Source organism: Pelobates fuscus, chromosome 1 (assembly GCF_036172605.1).
Source record: "Pelobates fuscus isolate aPelFus1 chromosome 1, aPelFus1.pri, whole genome shotgun sequence".
Lineage (NCBI taxonomy): Eukaryota > Metazoa > Chordata > Amphibia > Anura > Pelobatidae > Pelobates > Pelobates fuscus.
The window spans coordinates 365,613,958-365,638,549 of record NC_086317.1 but is presented as its reverse complement, the minus strand read 5'-3'; the positions used below and the strand labels follow the sequence as shown (position 1 = coordinate 365,638,549).

Here is a 24,592-nt window from a genome sequence, read left to right as displayed (position 1 = left end):
TCGGTATTTACAGATGAAAATAAAGGAAATGGACCTCAGTTAAGAAAAAGGATACATGAGTCATTTATAACACGTGCGTTTACAGAGGAAGAGGTTTTATTTCAACTCTCAAAAGTAAAGACAAATAGGTCAATGGGACCTGATGGAATACACCCAAAGCTAATAAAAGAGCTTAGTGGTGTACTAGCAAAACCATTAACAAATTTATTTAACAAACCATTGATAACAATAGTAGTCCCAGAAGATTGGAAGTTGGTGAATGTTGTGCCCATTCACAAGAAAGGTAATAGGGAGGAGTCTGGCAACTATAGGACAGTAAACCTTACTTCAGTAGTGGGGAAAGTGATGGAAACCATGTTCAAGGATAGGATTGTTGAACATCTAAAAACACATGGATTTCAAGATCAGAGACAACATGGATTTACTTCAGAAGATCATGCCAAACTAATCTTATTGATTTTTTTGATTGGGTAACTAAAATTATAGATCAGGGTGGTGCAGTAAACATTGCTTACCTAGATTTCAGTAAGGCTTTTGACACTGTTGCACATAGAAGGCTTATCAATAAACTGCAATATTTAAGTTTGGATTCCAATATTGTTGAATGGGTATGGCAGTGGCTGAGTGACAGGCAACAGAGGGTTGTAGTCAATAGAGTATATTCGAAGCTTGGGCTTGTCACCAGTGGGGTACCTCAGGGATCTGTACTTGGACCCATTCTCTTTAATATTTTTATTAGTGATATTGCAGAAGGTCTTGATGGTAAGGTATGTCGTTTTGCTGATGATACTAAGATATGTAACAGGGTTGATGTTCCAGGAGGGATAAGCCAAATGGCAAATTATTTAGGTAAACTAGAAAAAAATGGTCAGAGTTGTGGCAACTGACATTTAATGTGGATAAGTGCAAGATAATGCATCTTGGACGTAAAAACCCAAGGGCAGAGTACAGAATATTTGATAGAGTTCTAACCTCAACATCTGAGGAAAGGGATTTAGTGGTGATTATTTCTGATGACTTAAAGGTAGGCAGACAATGTAATAGAGCAGCAGGAAATGCTAGCAGAATGCTTGGTTGTATAGGGAGAGGTATTAGCAGTAGAAAGAGGGAAGTGATCATGCCATTGTACAGAACACTGGTGAGACCTCACTTGGAGTATTGTACGCAGTACTGGAGACCGTATCTTCAGAAGGATATTGATACCTTAGAGAGAGTTCAGAGAAGGGCTACTAAACTGGTTCATGGATTGCAGGATAAAACTTACCAGGAAAGGTTAAAGGATCTTAACATGTATAGCTTGGAGGAAAGACGAGATAGGGGGGGATATGATAGAAACATTTAAATACATAAAGGGAATCAACACAGTAAAGGAAGAGACTATATTTAAAAGAAGAAAAACTACCACAACAAGAGGACATTGTTTTAAATTAGAGGGACAAAGGTTTCAAAATATCAGGAAGTATTACTTTACTGAGAGGGTAGTGGATGCATGGAATAGCCTTCCAGCTGAAGTGGTAAAGGTTAACACAGTAAAGGAGTTTAAGCATGCGTGGGATAGGCATAAGGCTATCCTAACTATAAGATAAAGTCAGGGACTAATGAAAGTATTTAGAAAACTGGGCAGACTAGATGGGCCGAATGGTTCTTATCTGCCGTCACATTCTATGTTTCTATGTTTTCTGTTTCTATGATAGTGTGACTCACTTTTGACACCTACACAGACTACAAGCCCTTTAATAACATGTCCCAATTTACATGAATAGCACTCCCAAAAAAAAATCCTTTATTTTGCTACACTTAGTTTGTCTGTTCGCATTCTTCATATCACATTGCTCAACTGTACCTAAAGCATAGCTTTTGTTGTAATTTAAATTATGCCTGAAGACGTGTCTTGGAGGAACACTCCAGACAAAGAAAGCACAGAAAGCAGATCAGCACATTTAGAATCCGAGTAGAAACACCTCACTGGCTGTCATTCAGACAATTGGGGAAGTATTCTCAAAGAGCTATACTACAAAAAAAGTGCCTGCATGTTTTATTTAGCTATATCTACTTAATAGTTAAAAACAAAAACAGAAAAAACAAGTAAAATAATCAATAGAGTGTTCCTTTAACTGATACTGAGAGCTTGTAATACGTATATCATCAGATATTGTTTCATTCTTATCACAATACATATTTCCACTAAATACCTTATCACTCCTGTCTCTCAAGTATATGTGGGATGATACCACATATTTTAAGTTGAGAAGGCTCTTTTTTTTTTTTTTTTTTTAATCAAGCACTACATAATTGAAATAAAAATGCTGGTTTCAACAAGGGTGTCAGCATTTATGTGGTATAGTGCAATGTGAAAATGTAATATAGGAACAGTCCACAGGAAGTATAGTCTATCCAGAATAGATTTAGGCGATTTTGCTTGACCTTACTGCATCATTTAAAAACAACTGCCAAGTGTTAATACAACCACTAGATCAGTTTTAATTTTAACATGTTTAGTAAAATCTTAAACCACAGTTTTGATGGTAAAAAATAAATAAATAAAACCTAAGGATATCTTGGTGGCTCTAATGCGTATAAATCATTACACAATCAATGCTTTAAACTGTGTAAAATTCGGCAGATGTGCATTTTTAAAAGGAGCCGATTCACTTACTTTGCAGAATGTGACAATTGTATAAATTAATAATAAATATGTTGTCGAATTTATCTTTTATTACTTTATTACTTTAATTACTCAATATGTTTTGTCTGATGAATACTAATGTTTTACAATGTTTGCGTGTAAACTAGTCAAATACCTCAAGTTATTAATAAACAGATTGTTATACAAATTGAAAATCAATGAGAATAGAAGCAATAATAAACTTACTTTGCAAAGAGAGCTTAGGTCAAAGCCAAAGGTTTGTGCATTCCGAGAGCCAGCATTCATGTAGTTTCCTATGAGCAATACAATCTCTAACAATTTACTAAAGCGTTTGCTTTTCTTTATCTCTTCACATGCTTCACTGACAGCCATAATATCTGGTTTGATGTTGTTTACTTGCTCCTCAAATTGAAGTCGAAATAGAATTGAGTTGAGACGTGGAATCAGCTTCTTCACGCTGCTCATCTGATTAAAGAAAGGAATATATTTTCTAAAAGCACAATATAATAATTTGCTGCTTTAAACCAAAATAGCAGTCCTAAAGCATTGGACGTGATAATGACAAAACTGTTTTGTGGAACTCAACTTCACTTCAGGACTACAGAGTTTATCCTCAGTCACAACAGACTAAAAGTTTAATATATATATATATATATAGTTATATATTTTTATAATATATATATATATATATATATATATATATATATATATATATATATATATATATATATTAGATATTGCAGCAATATTACTCCAGTAATGCAGACATAAATCATAAAATAACAGATTAAATAAGTAATATTTTTTTTTTCCAGACTTGAGAAAGGGAAGTTTTAAATATTGTTAGACCAATAAAAAAAAAAAAAAAGATCACAAGATACTAATTTTACATATTATATATTACACATACATCTCAAAACACTTTCCTCAACATTAATAAAGATTATGTATTTAGCTCAGTGCGGTCTTTTTGTTGGGATTACCAATATATCATTCAGATGTACCACAATAGAATCTTCAGAATAAAGTGGGGTATACTTGAGGAAGTGCCCAAATTTAGTTTCAAATTAATTGTGCTATGGTGACTCTTACCCAAGTTTTAAACGTAACACTCATCATTGTGCCAGTACCGCCACATGGCCCACATGTGTGTCAATGCTACATCAATGTATTGGACAAGTATACAGAGAAGACCCAACACTTCACGTACATACACATGTAACAGAGTCTTAAACCTCAATTGTTCTAGAACAATGTGAGCCATCATTGTGGAGAAAGCTTACTCAGTAAGGGATGTGACACTTGAGCATGGAGACTGGAACACAGTGGGGACAAGGAGGGTAATGTGTGGCAACATGAAGATATGTTGAGTCAAAAGTGGAACCGGAAGTTTGTATGAAAATACAATACAAGTGTCTGTTAAACATATAATTAAGCATGATAACTAATGTGCAATGATTAGGAGGTGTGCTAGGTCATCAGTCATCACAATGTAACGGATAATTGTCCATTTGGTAAAGTGTTTTTTTGGGGGGTGGAGGAGGGTGGGGGGGTGGAGGAGGGTGGGGGGGTTGGGAGGAGTTCAATTACAGTCACACAATACCTGAGTGGCTAAGTTTAATTTACTCTGTGTGTACTATTTTTCTGGTGTGTACATGTGAGTGATATATTTCTGGGTCTGCCCATACATACCTTTTAGAAATGCAGTGTGTGTGTGTAAGCAGGCTGCATTTCATTGTGGCTAGCTGCAGTACATTTATGTCATTTATTAAAACTTACTTTTGTACATGTCTGCAGTCGTAATGACATAATTTCAAAAATACAACTGTCCATAAATTCCATTCACTGTGACCTTTTAGCTGAAAACCATTTATAGGAATTAGCACAGATAATACTGTATATCTCAACACCTTTTACTCATAGCTATAAAAAGCTGTCTGCTATTGGAGAGGATTTACATCTCCTTCATCCTCTATTAAACCTATTCAATTTGATAGAGCCACAAATGCAATTTTACCATCCAGCAATCCATTTTAAATAGGAAATTGACAATGCACTAATATTAAAATATGGAATACAGATAAGCAAAATGTACTCACCACAACACCAAACTGTTCTGGTTCACAAAGACTCACATAATCCACTTTGAGTTTTGCCAAAGCATTCAGCTGTGTTTGTTCTGGCATATGTTTTATTAAATGCTATTTGGGAGGGGAAAATTAAAGATATTATATATGGTATGTTAGCACACAGTTAATTAAAATTAAAATGTCATATTTCTGTTATTCTTGGCAGTCATTCAGCCCTCAATAAATCTGTTTCTAGACGCATTAATGACAAATTAGTTAAAACCATATCCACCAATGATGCATCCTAAAAAAAAAACATAAAACATATTTGTTAAAAGAAAAATATTTGAAATAAACATTGGAAGCATTATTCTTAAACTGCAGTAAGGAACACTAAAGCATTAGGAATACAAACCTGAACTCCCAATGCCATAGTTCCCCCCCTCCCCCCCCAAAAAAAAAAAACAAAAAAAAAAAAAAAACATGGTAATTAAAAAATAATAATAAAAAATAGGTTATTTACCTTTTCTACAATGCTGAGACTACCTCAGTGCTGCGGGAGGGATCACTTTTTTTTTAGATTAGGAGAGCCTAATGGGTAGATCCCCAGATGTTGTAGATCAGTAATTCCCATAATGCTTTGCATGTCTTTAAACTATCTATAGAATGACAAAGCCTCATGGAAGCTGTAGTTTTAAAACATCTGGGAATTGACTCTTCCGGGCACCCCTGCTCTAGATGATGGCCCATTCCAATGTCCTTCATCCAGCTTGCATCCAATCAAATGCTTCTCACAGAAAAGCACCACATGTTATGCTTTCCTATGAGCGATATTTGGTCACATTGCACAATGTTATTGTAGACAATGTACATTGGTTATCCATGCACCTGTGGATAACATGTTCCAAATAAATGTTTGACAATATAATATAGTACAGAGCATTGAATGGGATATAGAGCATATTGCATATCATATCCAAGGGTAGATTATTTTTATCAATGGTTAAAATATAATGTGAATGTTGAGGGGCAGGGCCAAGCTGCTGATCGAGACGGACGCATGTCGGATGAGCTCCGACAATTACCGCCGCATTTTGGCAATTTCTAACCCCTTACCACGGGTACTAATAGTGGTCATGGGCCGCAAGCTGAAAAAGCAAAAGCCTGATAAGCCCAAAGCGGGCATGAACATAGGAGATCTACTCCGGCAGGCCCACAGCACAAGCAGGCCCAAGATGGCCACTGACATGGATGAGTACTCGGACTCCTCGGAGGACTCGCTAATGGGGATGGGATCCACTGTGGTCCCCCTCCCACCACGGCCCCAGACAGCTCCAAAGAACACTGACTCAGCTCGGGTGACAAATGCCACTCTGAAGGAGCTACTACACGGCCTCCAGCTCACCTTGCAAGCCGACATGGCCTCACTCAGAGCAGATCTAACGGGCCTGGTGGGTCACTTGGGGACGATGGAGATGACAGCAGCTGAACATGCCCAGACAATCACCACTCTCTCAGTTCGGACCCTCCAGGCACAGCAAGCCACCTTGGAACAACGCTTGGCTGTGATGGAAGACGGCAGGCGCCGAAATAACCTCAAGATAAGGGGTGTCCCAGAGGCAATCTCAGACGCAGAACTCCCGCACCTGGTGAGAAGGCTGCTAAGGTCGCTACTTACACCCAAGCAGGCAAAAAGCATTATGACTGACGGGATCTTTCGCATACCAAAGCCTAAAAAAGCCCCCGAGACCGCACCCAGGGATCTGGTGGTCAGATTCAGCAGCAGCAGGGAGAAAGCAGCGGTACAGGCAGCAACCAAAGGGAATTCACCACTTTCCTTCGAAAACATGGCGCTCACGTTTTATTCAGACCTATCTGGGGACACCCTGAAATGGAGGAAGACTCCCCAACCACTTACCTCACTGCTGCACACCCACGCCATCCCATATCGCTGGAGACCACAGCGGCTACTCCACATCCTGAAAGAGAACTTGCACGCGGTCAGGGACATTAAGGAGGCGGCGGCCATGCTGGAAACCATCGGCCTCCCACGAGATGCGTTCGCCCAAACTAGCCCGAGCTATACCGCTAACGCGCACACATGGGTCCCCTCTAGGGTTACCCTGTTTGTCCCTCAGAGGGCCCGCTCGGATACCAATGCGGTGGCCACAACATGAGGTGAAGCAGGACTATCCAGGCTCCAAAGGGACATCACCCACTAATTCTTTACCCACGGTTTGGGGTTCATATGAAACTCCTCTTCAATAAGTTATATGTTAGCTAAATTGTATATAGTTCATGATTTCTCTTTAGATATGACAACCTATATAGTCTCCTTTAAGCTAGACTAGTTACAGGACAGTACTGGGTTAATGTAGCTTGGTGTCAGTGTACTATTTATCAGACCTGTCTACTGTTTAGCCATATCCTACACGTGACTAATTGTATATTGCTAGACAGATTGCATGCCATCTGCGCTTGTTCCTAGGGAAAAAAGTTTGTCCTATTTTAATTAACATCACTCAGATGACACACATAGTTGGCTAAGCGTGTATAATATAAAATGTATGCGACCTATCATGCCACTGTCGGAATATTGTGGAAACTGATGATACGCTGATGTGGTGCCGACCTATAGAATGTTTCCTAACTCACTCGTTATGTTATACTCTTATGTCCCTATATAAAAACAAAAATGTGTACTGACATATCAATATGCCTATACTGTTAACATCATAGTTTACCTTTAACTCGCCATGACTGTTGTGGCATAGCGAGAATGCTTGTTACCCTCATGCACGTCAAAAATAAAGAATAAAAAAAAAAAAAAAATATATAATGTGAATGTTTAACTCAATCATGATGCGGATTATGAACGCTAATTATTTTGACCAGTGAATTCTTAAATGCTTGTAATTCGGCATAATTGCCAACTTAAAGCAAGGAATTCTTATTATTGCAAGATAACATTCTTATAATGTGACTGTTTTAAATGAAAACTCCATGGTAATCTATTTGCATGTATATGAATTAAGACAAAAACAAGTTGCTTTGCTTTGCTTTACACACACACACACACACACACACACACACACACACACACACATATATATATATATATATATATATATATGACCCCACTTGTTTATCTAACATAACGTTTGCTACAAGAAAGGCCATAATGAGTGCATATCACATGCACAATACTACACCAAATTAATGTGAACCCATTGTGCATGACTGGTCTGCCATAAGGCTTCCATGCAAATGCACTAAAGCAACAATATCAATAATGAGAATAGGTGAATGGCTCTTATTCGGTATTTTAATTGAGAACCAATGGGCATGTGCAGTATTTGATCCACTGTTTTCCAAGCAATATCATGGGTATGTTGAATTTCTGGCTGAAGCAAACATCACAGCAGGAAATTAGTGCCAGGACTGCAGGGAAGTCACCAGCTGAAATATGTTGTTTCATTTACTATAATTTTATACATTCATGAAACACAAAACAGTAAAATTAGTAGTAACATCTACAATGCAGTATATGCGTTTGGCAAATACAATATGATTGTTGTGTTATTATAGAAGAGTTCTTTTACAGAACAGCAGCAAATGGTTTAAAACATATATACACACAGTAAATCTAACTTATTGGGCAATACAAACTCTGTCAACACTGTAAAAGTGTTGTAAAATGCATATAAACACTATGTAGGACATTTTTAAAACAGATGTCTGTATAATGAAAGTTCATAACAGAATTGTGCTGGTGAAATACAGCATTAATTGGTTTTCTTGCTCTTATTGTCTTTGATAAATCATAAGCCGTAAAATAATTTCTAACAAGAGTGCTTTACTGAAACTTTTTAATTCTTTTGTTATCTTATTTGCTCCAATTGCACCCATAAGTAAAGCATTTGATACATTCCTTGAGAAAATATCACCTACTTATAATGAATACATGATTAAAACCTCACAAAGGACTTAGGTCTCTTAGGTCAGTTTAAAAATTTCTTACTCTAGGATTGATTCTCAGGTAAAGGCTACATAATGAATTTAATGCAGGGCCTTTTTCCCCTTACGGTCCACAGAGTGGTCTAAACAGAGATAGTATTACTAATGTGAACCTTAAAGTGGCACTGTCATGCCGAACTTATCTTTCTTTAATCAATTCATCTTCTCTCCCTCTCTCAGGATCTGTTCTTCATATCTTCCTGTCTGCTCTAGGGACAATTTGTCTTATGGAGGTTTCCTACGCCTGACCATCTCTGACCAGCGGAGGAGCAATGTGTGCTTCATTTCCGGTGGTCAGAGAAATTTCCCCCAAATTCTCACATTTCCTCTGTGTTCCCGCAATGCTTCCTTTCACTTTTCCCGAACGTCCTGTCACTTAGACAGGGCACCGGCGAAACTGCAGAATTGTGTCCTAACAGAATGAGAACAGTTTCTCCATTCGTGTTAGAATGTAATTTGGGACTTGTCCGGATCGGAATTTCATTTGAATCTTGCAGGCGCTTAGTAGATAACTCCCTAATTCCCACGGTATTACGGAGCTATCTACCAAAAGGCCGAAAGACAAATTTACTAATACTAAGTACAGATTACTTAGTATAAGTAAATTATGCCCCTACTCGCTATACCACAAGTAGGGTCATATCTATTTAACAGTGAGCAGCCAGTGGCTGCTTACTGTAAAAAAAATAAAAAAAAAATAAAAAATAAAAAACCCTAGTTTCCACCTCCCGAGCCCCCACCCCTGATCGGTGGAAGGTGGTCATGTAGTGTGCACCCCCCCCCCCCCCAAGGTGACTAGGGGTCCCCAAGCCCCTAGTCACCCCCCTCCACCCAAAACAAAATTATTAGACCACTACCTACCCCCTCACTCTAACAAAAGGGGGGGAATAAAACAACTACAAGTGCCTGTAAAAAAAAAAATACCATTCAATGTCTTCTTTTTTCTCAAATCTTAATTTTTCAGCCCCAAAAATGGCCAAATAAAAGCCATCCTACCCGTCAAACTTTAAAAAAATAAAATAAACTTGAGCGCAAAAAAACAAAAACAAATCAGACGCTAAAAATTCAATCCATCTTCACCCGGCGAGGGCAAGGCGCAGATTGGAATTCAACCAATCAGATTGCTAGTCATTTTACACAGCGTTGGAAAGTTATTTGGAATTTCCCCACGCTGTGAAAAATGACACAGGGCACTCTGGTTGGATTCCAAGTCTATTTTTAGAGTCAAGGGGGTTGGTAGGGGTCTAATATTTTTTTTTGCTTTGGGTGGGAGGGTGACTAGGAGCTTGGGGACCCCTAGTCACCTTGGGGGGGCACTTTAATTTATGGCCCCCACCCGCAGCTCAGGGGTGGGGGCTGGGGGGTATTGCCCACGCCCTGCCGCTCAGGGGTGGGGGCCGGGGGGAAAGGACAATAGCCCCCCCGCCCTCATTGTTTTTTTTGTGGCCCCCATCCGCCGCTTAGGAGTGGGGGGCAGGGGGAGAGGACAATAGCCCCCCCCCCCATTCTCATTTAAGGCCCAGGCCCGCCACTCAGGGGTGGGGGACGGAGGGAGGAAAAAAGCCTCCCCCTCTTTTGCCTAGGGACTGCTGACTGTTTAGTAGACATGCCCCTACTCACAGTATAGCGAGAAGGGGCATTTGGGAGATTTTCATCTCCCTTATGCTATTATGGGGGTCATATTGAGCCTCAGAGTGAGGGGGGACCTGGGGGGCTTTGGGATCACTGCTCCCTGCCGCTTCTATTTTTACATTTTACAAGGAGGGAGCTGCGTGCCGGTAGCTCCCTCCTTGTAATAAACTGAACAAACAAATGAACACTGATATTCTGTGTTTGTTTGTTCATCTGACATTTATATTCATTAATTTGTCTTTCTGACTAATGAATGATTGAAATTCCCATTCGCATGCCCAAGTGTTTACTTGGGCATGAGCTGGCATTTCACAGCGATATCTAGTGTGTGCAGATGACGTGTCCCACAGGGACTTAATCTACCCACACAAAGATGGCGGCACCCAGAACTTAGGTTGGGCACAAAATAAAGGTAAAAAAAAAAAAAAAAAATGGTAATATGGGGGGCATTTAGGGGTGACTAGGGGGTCAGTAAGATGTAGTGGAGTCAGAAGGGTTTTTAAAAAAAAAAAAAAAAAAAGGTATCCGGCCATGACAGTGCCGCTTTAATGACAACTGTTTTTTTGTATGACTTGTGGCACTTGCACTTTAGTACTATTGCTTGCTTTTTTTATTCACTTTACTTAAACACACATACAGTATGTTAGTAATTAAACTGGAGCACTTACTATTTGAGAGCTATATATGTGGATATTATTTACTTTATTGGTTTCTCCACATAGATTATTGATGTATACTTTATGTTTATACTCTCTCTCTCTATATATATATATTGTGTTCTATGTTGGAAGTCTTTTGCATTGTATTTCTTTTTCTTTATCTTTTGTCTGAATAGGTGTTAGACTTTTATGTGTTAGACTTTTATGTCTATATTTTTAGTCTGGAGTGGTTTGTGTTATGCCTATGTGTGGGGGAATATATACTTCCTTTATAAATTTTTTATTTTCATTGTATTTTTCTATGTAATTTTATTTTTTATTTATTATCTATTATTTATTTGTATTACATATATATACATATATATATATATATATATATATATTTTATATATTTCCTTTTTATTATTTTATATTTTATTATCAATTTATTATTATTATATCTTTATATTTATCTTTTTTATATTATTATTATTATTTTTTTATTTTTTTTTTATTTGTTAGAATGATTATCTTAGGTATCCCTCTATTGAATTGTTATGCTGAAGCTATATGAATAACCATTATGTTTGTTTAATTAGACATTGATCCATACTGTACATAATGGATCTGATCCTTGGTCTGTGCTTTGCAGCTTACTCGTATGTCTAATGACAAGGATGTTCTGTGAAGATGCATGGTGTAGTAGGTATGCGCTCTGTGCCTTGCGGCACATTGTGCATGCTCCATTATGTGGCTTATACAGTCGAGCACAGAGTGATGTTATTTTGTCCTTATGCCGGTCCGTTCGTAAGAGGTTGTCACACGTGCGTTCCAGTGACGTCACATGCGGTTCACATACCCGGAAATTAGCCGCGTCTGGACGCCATTGAAGATACTTATCATGTATTAATTTTATTTATTTCATTTTTTTTTTTTCTCTCATCTAGTGGGCACTTATAGGTAACTAATTATTTAAACATTTTTATGTCACAGTAGGATGTTTATTTATACACATTCCAGACTATTCCAAGCAACTGTATAATTGTATAGTGATCCATGTTTTATTTTTTATTTTTACAAAGTCATTGATGTATTACTGGTTGTGATTTTTGATACAATGAATATATTACGGATTTGATACTTGTATTTATTTTGCAACATTACTGGCATTGGTATATAAAAAAAAAAATATATATATATATATATATATATTTGTAGTCGGGGACAAAAGCCGTATACATGATAAGTTAGATATATGAGCAAGTCGGTTGTAGTGTGCCGAAACCGACGTATCGGGTAGGCCTGTAATAAAAGAGGGCCCACCTGTAATAGTAATATGTATAAGGGGAGAGGTGGGAGGGATGAACCAGGCAGCATCAGCCCTGTGGTGTAGGGGGCCTGAGTTTAAATAGCCGGGTAACCCCTCCCACAACTTCAGGCTACGCCTTCCAATTTGTAGTCGGGGACAAAAGCCGTATACATGATAAGTTAGATATATGAGCAAGTCGGTTGTAGTGTGCCGAAACCGACGTATCGGGTAGGCCTGTAATAAAAGAGGGCAAAAAGTTGAATAAGATACCTTTTTACACATCTTTACGTTGCAAGATTCATAACGGCTTGTCCTACTCAAATCTAGCTCTGGTTGTGGTATGTATCTAGTATTATACTGTGGATTTCCAGCGTCCTAATGTTTATGGTGTGAGCAGGGAAATTTTTCTGGAAGCAGCTGATGCTGCCCTGATTCTGGAGGAATGTCCCGAAAAGGCATTGGGGTTGAGTCCCCGCCTAGTTAAGAGGGTTCTGAGGTACATTATGAATTTAGCTGTAGTGAGTGGTTTGCCCTGCAGTTAAATAGGGGCATATTGAGATTTGGTCCTGTGAGTGATAACCTGTAAAGGTCTGACATTTTGACCGGCACCTTATTGCCCGTAGGATTGTCCCTACGTATTACATATGGCAAGAGGATGTGAACTGTTTGGTACCAGGATGGGCACTTAAGACATGGTGTAGCCAGCCAGGTAAGTTTTGTAGTGTTAAGAGATATTTTATAAATTGTGTGGGCAAAAAGGAGAGGAGTGTCGCAATGGTGACTAGTGAACGAATATCGGTTTTATGGTAATCGGTGGTAAACTTGTTGTAAAGGTGAAATGTCTATTGTATGCTTGTGATGTATAATCAGAGAGGGCAGCTCAATCCAGAAATCTGCCAAATGCCATGAGGCGAGTTAGTGCAGTATTAAGCCATGGAATGTGGGTATAGCCAGCTGCTTTATTGTCAGAAAATCACTTGACTTCCCCTATCCGATCATACCTCCCCAGGCCTTGTAGGAGGCCACTATGGGGCAGATTCCAAAGAAATGTTGACGAGGAATAGAAACTTTTTTTTTTTTTTTTTAAGAGTCTCAACTGGCCAGGCAACTCAGAACCAAAAGTCACCAAATTGGCTGTGAAATCAGTGTGTGCGGACGCATTGGTCCATGTAACTGGGAAATGATGAGAAATGGCGGGAATAACCTGGCCCCCAATCCAATGTGGTATGAACCTGAGCCATATGTGTAGGTCTGTTTACAACTAGTGCCAGAATGCAACTGTCGGTGGGAAGAAGACTCAGCGGTCGGGAAATAAATGTGCAGAATAATTCTCATGGCAAACCTCAATGTGCCCAGTAGGACTGTAGATCCATTCTCCCCCCACCCTCCCCGCTTGTTCTTCAGAAGGAAAGGTTCCCAGGACTCCGATGCGCTGTACCTTCTCTGTAGGTGGACATGTTCTGTAGCTTATTAGTGTCAAGATGAATGCCTAAGAAGGTCAGTTTGTGAAAGTGGAACCCATAGTGAGGAAAAGTGCCATCGTCTTGTGAATACTAACCAAAGCGGAGTGAGGGTGTTCTATCATGAGGAAGTTATCTAAGATAACCGGTGACTGCAGGACATTCGCTAATATTGAGTGTTGAGTCAACATAGTGTGTTAGAAAATAAGATAAACAGCTTGGGTTACTCTTTGCTCTAAAAGTTACACGTGTGGGAAATTCATGACAATCCCTCCATAAAATGCCATGAACATGCCCTTGGGATGGCTGAATAGGTAGAAGCTTGGAGGCATAGGAAATGTCTGTCTTGCCCACCCAAGCTCTGGTCAACCCCTTTGGCATAGTGTTGGGATAATTCCTTAGAGGAAATCAATGAGTTGAGGCTAGGGGTGGGTAATTAATATGGTTGAATACCTTCTTAAGCAACGTGATTGTGTTGCGGGGTCTATTAATGCAGACAGAAGGTTCTGACACTCGTGAATACCGGACAGGAGTGTGACCAGACCTGTGTGGAACTGGTGTGTGGAAACCTTGATGTAGAAGTCGACTGAGTGACAGAAAGGCTGTGCTTAGAGGTAAAACTCCAGGTTGTCGATGCAAACCTTCTCTATGGTGAGGAGAAGTAGAGCCACTTACATCACAAAAGTCTGAAGGCTAGGATGAATTCTGGGATAGTGAGTTTCTGATTGAGTCTGGGATTCTGGTGTATAGAACGACGTACAGATCATCGTAGTAGTAAGACTTGTACTCTAAGACATCGTGGGAGGCAATCAGTAAGGAGACTAAATTAACCTTTCCAGATGTCTTTGCGTATGGTCAGGGACACAAAGTATGAGGGAGTAATAATGTAAACCGATGTGCTAAGGGAGGGATTTGAAAGGATAACATAACCATGAGAGGGATTTGGGAGTCCTGTGGCTGGGATTTGCATCAGTGCCTGTGGAGATTCCAGTCTCTGTAGTCCATCGTTGATGTTATGTATGGAGGCAAGTAGAGTGGATATCAACGGTTTGACTTCATGTGATTTGGACTAGTGGGCAGGGGCCACTGAAAGGTGTGGCAAGAATGTTGGCCTCTTGGGGACTGTAAAAAGAGTCAATATAAGAGGCCATGCTGGGTGAGGCCCTAACTCGTAACCTGGAAAGGTTGATGTGAGGCGTTAGCTATGTGTTGGGCCGAGGGGCGTGTACCTCCATATGCGGATGAAGATGGGTGTTGGCCTCACGGAACTGATAATTATGAGGCTAGTTACTGGCATAGCTGGGTACCAGGCCGATAGCTGACATAGCGGATCTGAGAATGGGACGGGTAATGGGTAGTAGCGAGGTGGGTAAACATACCTTGCTTGGGGTAGAATGTGGTTTCCTTGCCAGAGGAATGAGATATTGGATAACCTACAGGGAAATGATGGTGGGAGGCAAGTTGGAACTGGAATTGGGCTTGACTTACTGTGAACGAAATACGCCTGTATAATCGGGGTGGTTGTTCTTGAGGCTGGTCTATGAATAGGTAACCTGAGGACATAGTTGTTAGAATCCTGACCCTACAATGGTGGGTACAAGATTCATAGGACATAAATCAAATATCCCTATAAGTGAGTAGGGTGAGGATCCTAGGCCATTACCAGAGACCATGGGGAGTGTTTAACCAATACTGCGACAATAATGGGGGATAGGCAGAGTCATGAGTGACCGCTAATTGGTCCTGTGACTTCTTAAGCTAAAATACATATAGGGGGATATGGAATACCAAGCTATGATGGCAGTTTTGAGCTATCCCGGTAGGACTTAGAATATTTAATTATGGTCGTGCCAGCATGGGAAGGAGGGTGTATGTGTGGGGAATTAAGGATCCCCGGGTGTGGGCCTGTGTACGGCCTGGCAAAGGAATTGCGTGCCAGCGTTGGCTGATGTAACATAGAACAGTTAGAGTGGAGTTGCTGTAGGTTTAGTGATACAAGGGTCGGTTGGGATGATGAACTTGCTTGAGTAGAATATAGCAGCAATGAGTAAATAACCTTTAGTGCATAATACGTGATCATTTTGACGTAGAGTCAGGGGGAACTTATGATTGTATGGTAAAGCCTGGTACACTAGGGTTTGTCCCAGGGAACATGACGATACATATGAACATAGGAGTGTGGCGTGTTACAAAAAAGGTTTAGCAAATAGGTGATCGTCCTTCAAATAAGTAATATACCTATCGTGGGAGCAAGTATACAGATTGGCCATAACACATGGTAACAAATGTGAACGTGATGACTGCCTCAGAACAGTACCAGGTCCATAAGTGATAGAATAAGACATATGCGATATATGATGGTAATGCTATATATGTAGTGAATATTAAATGCTTACCAGAGCTGAATTAGTAATGGGAAACTGACAATATCCATGCACAATCGTAAATAATAACAAGAAACATAGCAAATATAACAGAACTACAGGGGGCATGTAAAGATAACTAGTAGCAGGCTAAAGAACCTGGACATTTCATGTATCAGGGAACAGTGTAAAACTAACGAATTGGTACTATGATTGTGGTGGCCGTTGATGGAAGCATGGAATGGAAGATGGAAGCATGTAATTGAGATAGACTGGAGACTAGTTCGGTAGAAATTTGACGAAAAGAAACTAGCGAATAGGAATGGAACAAAGAGCAGGCAGGAGTAGGTGAACTGACTTAAGTCCTGAACGGGAAAAAGTCCAGAATATACGGTATGTAAAAACGTAAACGTGTGAACAATTGTGTGTTCATGGATTTGGCCCGTACAGGCAGACTCACGGTTCGTGGATTTGACTGGTACAGGAAACAAACGAGAGGTCAGCTATGTGGCTGGAAAGTACCCAGACTTGGTGGACACGGAGGTTTGGTCCAGGAAAAGGCCCGATAAGCCGGTAAGGGGTCTCATAGAGCCAGCGGGAACGAACAGCCAGTTCTGGAGAGGAGGTGAGTAGTCTGACTGCGTGTGGCTGGAACAGCGTGATGGGAGTTGTTGGAGCAGGGAAAACTTGGTCCGATCAGCGTGGGAGTCACTGACCGCATGTGGCTGGAACAGCGTGATGGGAGTTGTTGGAGCTGGGAGAACTTGGTCCGATTGGCGTGGGAGTCTGACCGCATGTGGCTGGAACAGCATGATGGGAGTTGTTGGAGCTGGGAGAACTTGGTCCGATCGGCGTGGGAGTCTGACCGCATGTGGCTGGAACAGCGTGATGGGAGTTGTTGGAGCAGGGAGAACTTGTCCAATCGGCTTGGGAGACTTTGACCGCATGTGGCTGGAACAGCGTGATGGGAGTTGTTGGACCAGGGAGAACTTGGTCCAATCATCGTGGGAGTCTCTTACTGCATGTGGCTGGAACAGCATGATGGGAGTTGTTGGAGCAGAGAGAACTTGGTCCGATCGTCCTGGGAGTCTCTGACCGCATGCGGCTGGAACAGCGTGATGGGAGTTGTTGGAGCAGGGAGAACTTGGACCAATCAGCGTGGGAGTCTCTGACCGCATGTGGCTGGAACAGCAGGATGGGAGTTGTTGGAGCAGGGAAAAACTTGGTCCGATCGGCATGGGAGCCACAGTGGGCCCAGACCAGCTTGTTTGGAGTTTTAGGCAGTCTGTGTTGATGACCTTTGAACCGGAAGTAGTCATGAACCAGGCAGCATCAGCCCAGTGGTGTAGGGGGCCTGAGTTTAAATAGCCGGGTAACCCCTCCCACAACTTCAGGCTACGCCTTCCAATATATATATATTTATTTTAATTGCTTTGTATCAATTAGTAATGCCTATTAATTAGTTGATTGGATTATTGACTGATTTCCTGTTTGCCATTGTTTGCTATATAAGCACATTTTTCACCACGTGGTGTCAGCTTGAAAAAGACCTTTACGGTCGAAATGTTGTGTTACATTCTGTTACAATAAAACTGCCTGCGGCTTGAATTCAGAGTGCCTGTGAGTCTTTCTTCTCTACCTATTATTCTGGAATTGCTGGTCCTGCTCTGCAGCACCCTTGGCCGCTGGGAATGAGTGTGGTTCCCACCATTTACTCTACTCTCTTTCGTATTGACATGAATATGGTATGTTGTACATACATGCAAATGAAGGCTGGGGAGGAGACACAAAATGTACTTTCATGACATTCGCAAAGTGTAAAAAAAAATTCACAAAAATTCCACAAATTATTTTTATATTATATAATTGTTTATTCATCTTAAAAGTTTAGTGGTAGACAAAAACAGCAACTCTTGGCGAGTTATTTGCCATGCTAGCAATCTTAACCCTGCTAGAACTGGGAGGGAAGTTGGCTGCAGTTCCATAGAAACAACCATATTCCCTGAGATGTTCCAAACAGTCTACACAAATGCCATTTTTTTTTTTTTTTTTCTGGAAGTCATCTTACAGGAAAAACTTCAAACCCAATCGAGTCAACTGACGGGAACCTTACAATTGCACATTTCAATGAATGCATTGAGATGCAAAGTAGTAATGGATGCATGCAGATCAAACCTTTAATAGACAGCACAGAAAAATAAAAGCATGTTCATTGTTGGGTTGTGATTTGCTTTTTTAACACTTGCATTGTCATAATGGCACTCAGCTGTCTTGCTAGCGTCTGATGTTTATTGTTTATTGCTTTTTATCCCTTGTTATGTTTTTAAAAAGAGACTGCAAACCACAGGTTTATTTTTAATATTCTTCCAGGCACATCTATTACATCCGTAATGTAATTACTTTACCTGAACCATGGATTCTGATAGCTGTGTTTCATCAATTTCCAATATAATTCTTTTTATTTCATCGTAAGGCAATCGATATGAACCCAAGAAAATAGCTGGAAAAAGGCAAATAATTGTAAAGATAACATGCTAATGTTCCAAAGCTGGGCAATCCATGTGTGTCTCAATAAAAAACAAAAAACACACACATTTTATACAACGCATTCTTAGCACATGATATTTCTAAGCGTTCTTACGCGTTGGACCAGGTCAGATACATTCAGGTTCTGGCCAACTAAGAACAACAACATTAGAGTACAGACACTTCCATTTCACTGAATTGTTGATTTTTTTTTATTAAACACTCAGAAGCATTAAATTAAGTTTTTTTTTTTTTTTTTTTTTTAGTGGGGATCATTTGTTATATATTGTATATAATAAATAAGGAATAATATTATTAATAATAATAATAATAATTTCTGACTGAAGAATGTCATGTCCACTACTTGACCTCCAGTCCCTGTTGTATACACAATTATCTATGGGCATGGACTGGGGTCAGGGCTTAATTGAGTCTTTTATTATTATTATTATTAGTGGTAGTGGTAGTGGTAGTGGTGGTGGTGGTGGTGGCGGCGGCGGCGGCGGCAGCAGCAATAGTAATAGTAGTAGTAGTAGCAGTAGCAGTAGTAGTAGCAGTAGCAGTAGTATTGGCATTTATATAGTGCCACCTAAATCTGCAGCGCTTTACAGTATTATAAAAGATGGAGTGCGGGGGGAATAAATACACAACAGGGCAGCAAGGGTGACAACCATGAAACAATGTGGAAAAGTAGCAGAGCTGAATGTGAGAGTGGAGTATGGATCTTTAGTAGAGCAAGAGACAGATTTGGATAAGTATAGATAAGTTACTCTGGGAGGAGGTGCCATTGCAAAAGGAGACACTGAACAAACGTTGGGAGAGATAGGAGAACACAGAGAGGACAGTGTCACAGAGGCCTAGGGATTGAAGAGTTTGGAGGAGGAGGACATGATCAAAAGTGTCAAAGGCAGCAGAGAGGTCAAGAAGAATTAGAATGGAGTAGTGTTTTTTGGATTTAACTGTGATTAGCAACTTTAATAAGACCAGTCTCAGTAGAGAAGACGGGCGAAAGCTAGATTAAAGAGGGTCAAAGAGGGAGTTGGAATTTAGGAAGTGAGTCATACAAGTAAAGACAGGTGTCTTTCTAGAAGCTTTGAGGACAAAGAAAGTAGGGATATGGGACAATAGTTGGAAGGGGAAGACAGGTCTAGGGGTGGCTTTTTTAAGATGGGTATGGCAGTAGCATGTTTAAGGGGAGCATGGACAACACCAGATGAAAGAGAGCAGTTTAGGATGTGTGTAAAGGATGGTACAAGACAAAGGGAGAGAGATCTGATAAGGTGAGAAGGTACTGGATCAAGCGGACAGGTGGTGGGACGAGAGGGGAAGCAAAGTCACCTATTGTTCTGTAGCTGGGGCGAAGGCCTGTAGGGTAGGGAAGTTACGGTCCATGTGTGGTTGTGAAATGGAGGAGCTGAGGGGGCAGAAGTCTTGCCTTAACTGTTCAATCATGTCGGTAAAGTAGCATGCAAGTCTTGCTGCTGAAAGGTCAGTTTGAGGTAGGCGAAGGAGAGAGTTGAAGGTATTAAAGAGACGTGATTGAGTGAGCATGAACTAACAAGAGAAGAATAGTAGGATTATTTAGCAAGGGTGAGGGCTGTGCTATATGAACACAGCATTAATTTATAATGGAGGAAGAATTACAAGGTGCAGGACTTAGTCCAGCAGCTTTCAGCTGAACAGGAGCATTGTTGCAGCTAGCAGGTTGATTTAGTGTGCCACGGTCGGAGGTGCGCCTTCCTTGAGGTGCATCTTTGGAGCAGGGCTGCAGTGTCCAGGGCAGAGGTGAGGGTAGCATTATATGAGGAGATAGCCAGAGAGGGAAAGGGGAAGGTGGGGGTGGATGAGAGTTTGGAATGAAGAACAACAGAGAGTTGCTGGAGGTCAAGAAATGCAGGTCCCTTCTGAGTTGAGGAGTGTTAGGGTGAGGCTGTTGGGTGAGGGAGCTTTCAAGAACAAATTATAAGAGTTTGTGATCAGAGATAGGAAATGGTGTGTTGTGAAGCTGAGAGATAGTGCATGCATTAGAAAAAAAAAATAAGATCAAGGGTATTGCCAGCTACATGTGTGGGAGTATTAGCCCACTGTGATAGGCCAAGGGAGGAGGTAATAGAAAGGAGTTTGGAAGCTACTGAGGTCAGGGGTGGGTTAATGGGAATGTTGAAATCGCCAAGAATTGGGGAAGGGATATTACTTGAAGGGAAGTATTGAATAAAATTAATTATAACGGACAATAAAAATATATGGGGTTTTATTAACTAAACACTGAATTGTAGATAGAGCAATGGAAAATGTTTTTTGAACCTGCAAAGATCATGCTTACATTAAAGGGACACTCCAGGCACCCAGACCACTTCTGCTCATTGGAGTGGTCTGGGTGCCAACTCCCACTACTCTTAACCCTGCAACTGTAATTATTGCAGTTTTTTTATACACTGCAATAATTACATTGCAAGGTTAACTCCACCTCTAGTGGCTGTTTACTAGACAGCCACTAGAGGGCACTTCCGCGTTTATATCAAAGATTTTCTTTGCTAGAGCATCGCTGGATGTCCTCACGCAGTGTGAGGACCTCCAGCGTCGTTCAATTCCCCATAGGAAAGCATTGAAAATCTGTTTCAATGCTTTCCAATGTGGAGACCTAATGCGCGTGCGCGGCATTGCCGCACATGCACATTAGGTTTCCTCAGCCGGCGGGTGGGATCTGTCTCGCCCACCGGCTGACGTGATTACAGGGAGGAGCGACACCGACCCGAAACCACCGCCGAGGGACATCGGCGGGGTCTCAGATAAGTGACTGAAGGGGTTTTCAACCCTTCAGCTACCTGGGATGGGAGGTGGGAGGGAGAGGGGACCTGCAGTGCCAGGAAAACAGATTGTTTTCCTGGCACTGAAGTTTCCCTTTAAATTAATGTGAATAGGTACAGCAGAGAGCTGATGCACAGTAACTTTTTGCATAGACCAAACTGTGGGGAGATGTGCAAAATGTAGGCCAAAGTCATTTATTTAGAAGCTGCACAAAAAACATTAAAACATATCACATCAAACAGTAAGTAGAGCCTAGCCTACAATACACTGCAACGGACACACTATTTAGCTCGTATTTTATACTAGCAGAGTATAAAAAGGTGTTGCAGATACCATTAACACCAATATTCTTACTAGTGGATCTTGGGAACATTTTGTAAAGCTTTGACAAAGTGATGGAGTCAACTTGTCACCTCCAGAGTTTTACTGACAGGTAAATGTGAGTGTAAAAAATGTTCTGTATATTGTGCTAGCAGACTTGCAGTTAAATTTACAGATAGACCAAAAAAAAAAAAAGAAAGAAAACACTTTATAATTCTGTGTTTGGAAGCGATTTAAAGCATTTGTTCCAAAATTTAAAATTGCAAACAGGGCAAAATGTTAGTACAAGAGTGTGCCTGTATGTCAAAATTTGTTTTGTCATCAAATGTTTTCCTCAATAGACAGATTTATAAAAGGGTCACTGCATAAAAGTACAGTATGTTCTAGAACTGGAACAGTCACCCTGGAAACAAACATCACATTCATTCCATTGGTTTCCATGAGGATTGCTCCATTTTAAAACTTTGTACCACTTTTTTTTTTTTTTTTTTTTTTTTTAAATCAAGACCAACATTTTTTTTTCAATTTCCCATAATGTGCCTAGTGCTGCAGAATCTACTGATACTTTCTACGGATAATATTTGACACAAGTGTATTAATTAAATCAGCAGGATGAAGCTAAAAAAGTATGTACCCTATGTTTGATATTTCAAACATCAAGTAGTAAAATATCTTTCAGGTTACATCTATTTTTTTTTTTTTTTTTTAAATAACCTGAAAAGTGATTTTACTTGTCCAGTGACAAACTATTAAGAATGACATAAGGCCCAATGTTGCATGCCCCCTTTACACTGAATTGGTAAGTGAAAAAAATAAACCACAAAAGAAGCTAAATGTGTAGTAAAATAGATAACACGATGTGCATGTAATGTAACATTTAATCTGAGAAGTTCATTAAATTAATAGCTATGACAGCTGTCTGAATTTAACAAGGTAAAAGTGTTAGTGACAAGAACAGATGTTGAGAAATCTTCATAATTATAAAAAGACAATGCATTTCAAACATATTGCTGCCTTGGAATTTAAATGTATTCAATGATGGGATGATTTATTAATGCAGCAATTTTCTCTTTTCTGGAAATTATTGCATTAAAACACATGCTTGGATATATACATAAATGTAATAAATATATTTGGAAAGTTGCTGATCTGTAGAAAATGAAGTTAAATATATATATTCATCTCAACTAAGAATGTATCAACAGCTAATGTTTAACTGCTTAAGGACCGGACTGTTTTTGCAATGTTGTACATTTGCGACCAGGCCTATTTACACTTTTGTGGTGTTTGTGTTTAGCTGTAATTTTCCTCTCTCTCATTTACTGTTCCTATACAAATTATTTATATATATATATATATATATATATATATATATATTTTATTTTATTTTTTTTCCCCCAGGACAAAAAGGGCTTTCTTTACATACCATTAGTTATATAATCTCATGTAAGTTAATTTAAAAAAAAAAAAATATGATGAAAATGTTATTTAAAAAATACATGTTTTTTACTTTTACTTGAAAAATCTTTTACTCATTTACAAAAGTGAATAAAAAAACTGCTAAATAGATTCAAAATGTTGTCCTGAGTTTAAAAATACCCAGTGTTTACATGCTTTTTTGGCTTTTTTTTGTGCAAGTTATAGGGCTATAAGTACAAGTAGGATATTGCGGTTTCAAAACATAAATTTTTAAAATGTATCAATAGCGACACTATTATCTGTCATAAATCTCTGAATAACACCCCACATGTACATATTTTTTTTTTTTTTTTTTAGACAACCCAGGGTATTCAATATGGGGTATGTCCAGTCTTTTTTAGTAGCCACTTTAGTCGCAAAAAATGGCAAAAGTTAGCATTCATATTTGTTTGTGTGTGAAAAACAGTAAAAAAAAAACTAAATTGAACGCTAATTTTGGACAGTGTCTGTGACTAAGTGGCTACTAAAAAAGACTGAACATACCCCATTTGCAATACCTTGGGTTGTCTAATTTTGCAAATGGTATGCCATAATGGGGGTAATTCTCATTCCAGGGCTACCATACGCTCTCAAAGGCAACGTAACCAACCTGGCCAGTTTCAATGTAAAAATATTTGACCCATATATTTGACCCTGTAACTTTCAAAAACGCTATAAAACCTGTATATGGGGGTACTGTTATACTCGGGAGACTTTGCTGAAAACAAATATTAGTGTTTCAAAACAGGAAAACGTATCACAACAATTATATAATCAGTAAAAGTGCTGTTTGTGTGTGAGAAATGCAAACAAAGTTAATTTCACTGACAATATCATCGCTGTGATATGTTTTACTGTTTTGAATCACTAATATTTGTGTTCAGCAAAGACTCCCGAGTAAAACAGTACCCTCCATGTACAGGTTTTAGAGTGTCATAGAAAGTTACAGGGTAAAATATAGTGCTAGCTAATTAAATTATCTGGACTTGCAGCCTGGGTTGGCAAGCAGGTCCCTCAAATCGCAAACAATAAAATTGCTTAATTATGTAAAAATATTACATAAATATGCACGTAGAATTTAAATATATATATGCATATTTATATATTTGAAGTCTATGTGTATATTTATATAATCATTTATGTAATTTTGTATATGGACATATGTATATTTGGTATTGCTTTTATTTATATATATATATATATATATATATATATATATATATATATATACATATATATATATATATATATATATATATATATATATATACACAGATGAAAAGAGTGCACTCGAAAGGTCTTCTTAAAGATATAAACAATTTATTGTGCCAAATTTCAAAGACA

General features: G+C 39.3%; 1 protein-coding gene across 1 annotated transcript in view; it reads right to left on the bottom strand.

Moving 5' to 3' along the window:
- Positions 1-24,592, bottom strand: part of DIAPH3 (diaphanous related formin 3) — a 747,362-nt gene that overhangs the window by 329,331 nt on the left and 393,439 nt on the right. Inside the window, exons 19-21 of the mRNA XM_063425945.1 lie at positions 18,541-18,635; positions 4,747-4,848; positions 2,873-3,112 (exon numbers count right to left, since the gene is read on the bottom strand). Of these exons, the coding sequence (XP_063282015.1) occupies positions 2,873-3,112; positions 4,747-4,848; positions 18,541-18,635 (437 nt within the window). The remainder of the gene's footprint in view (positions 1-2,872; positions 3,113-4,746; positions 4,849-18,540; positions 18,636-24,592) is intronic.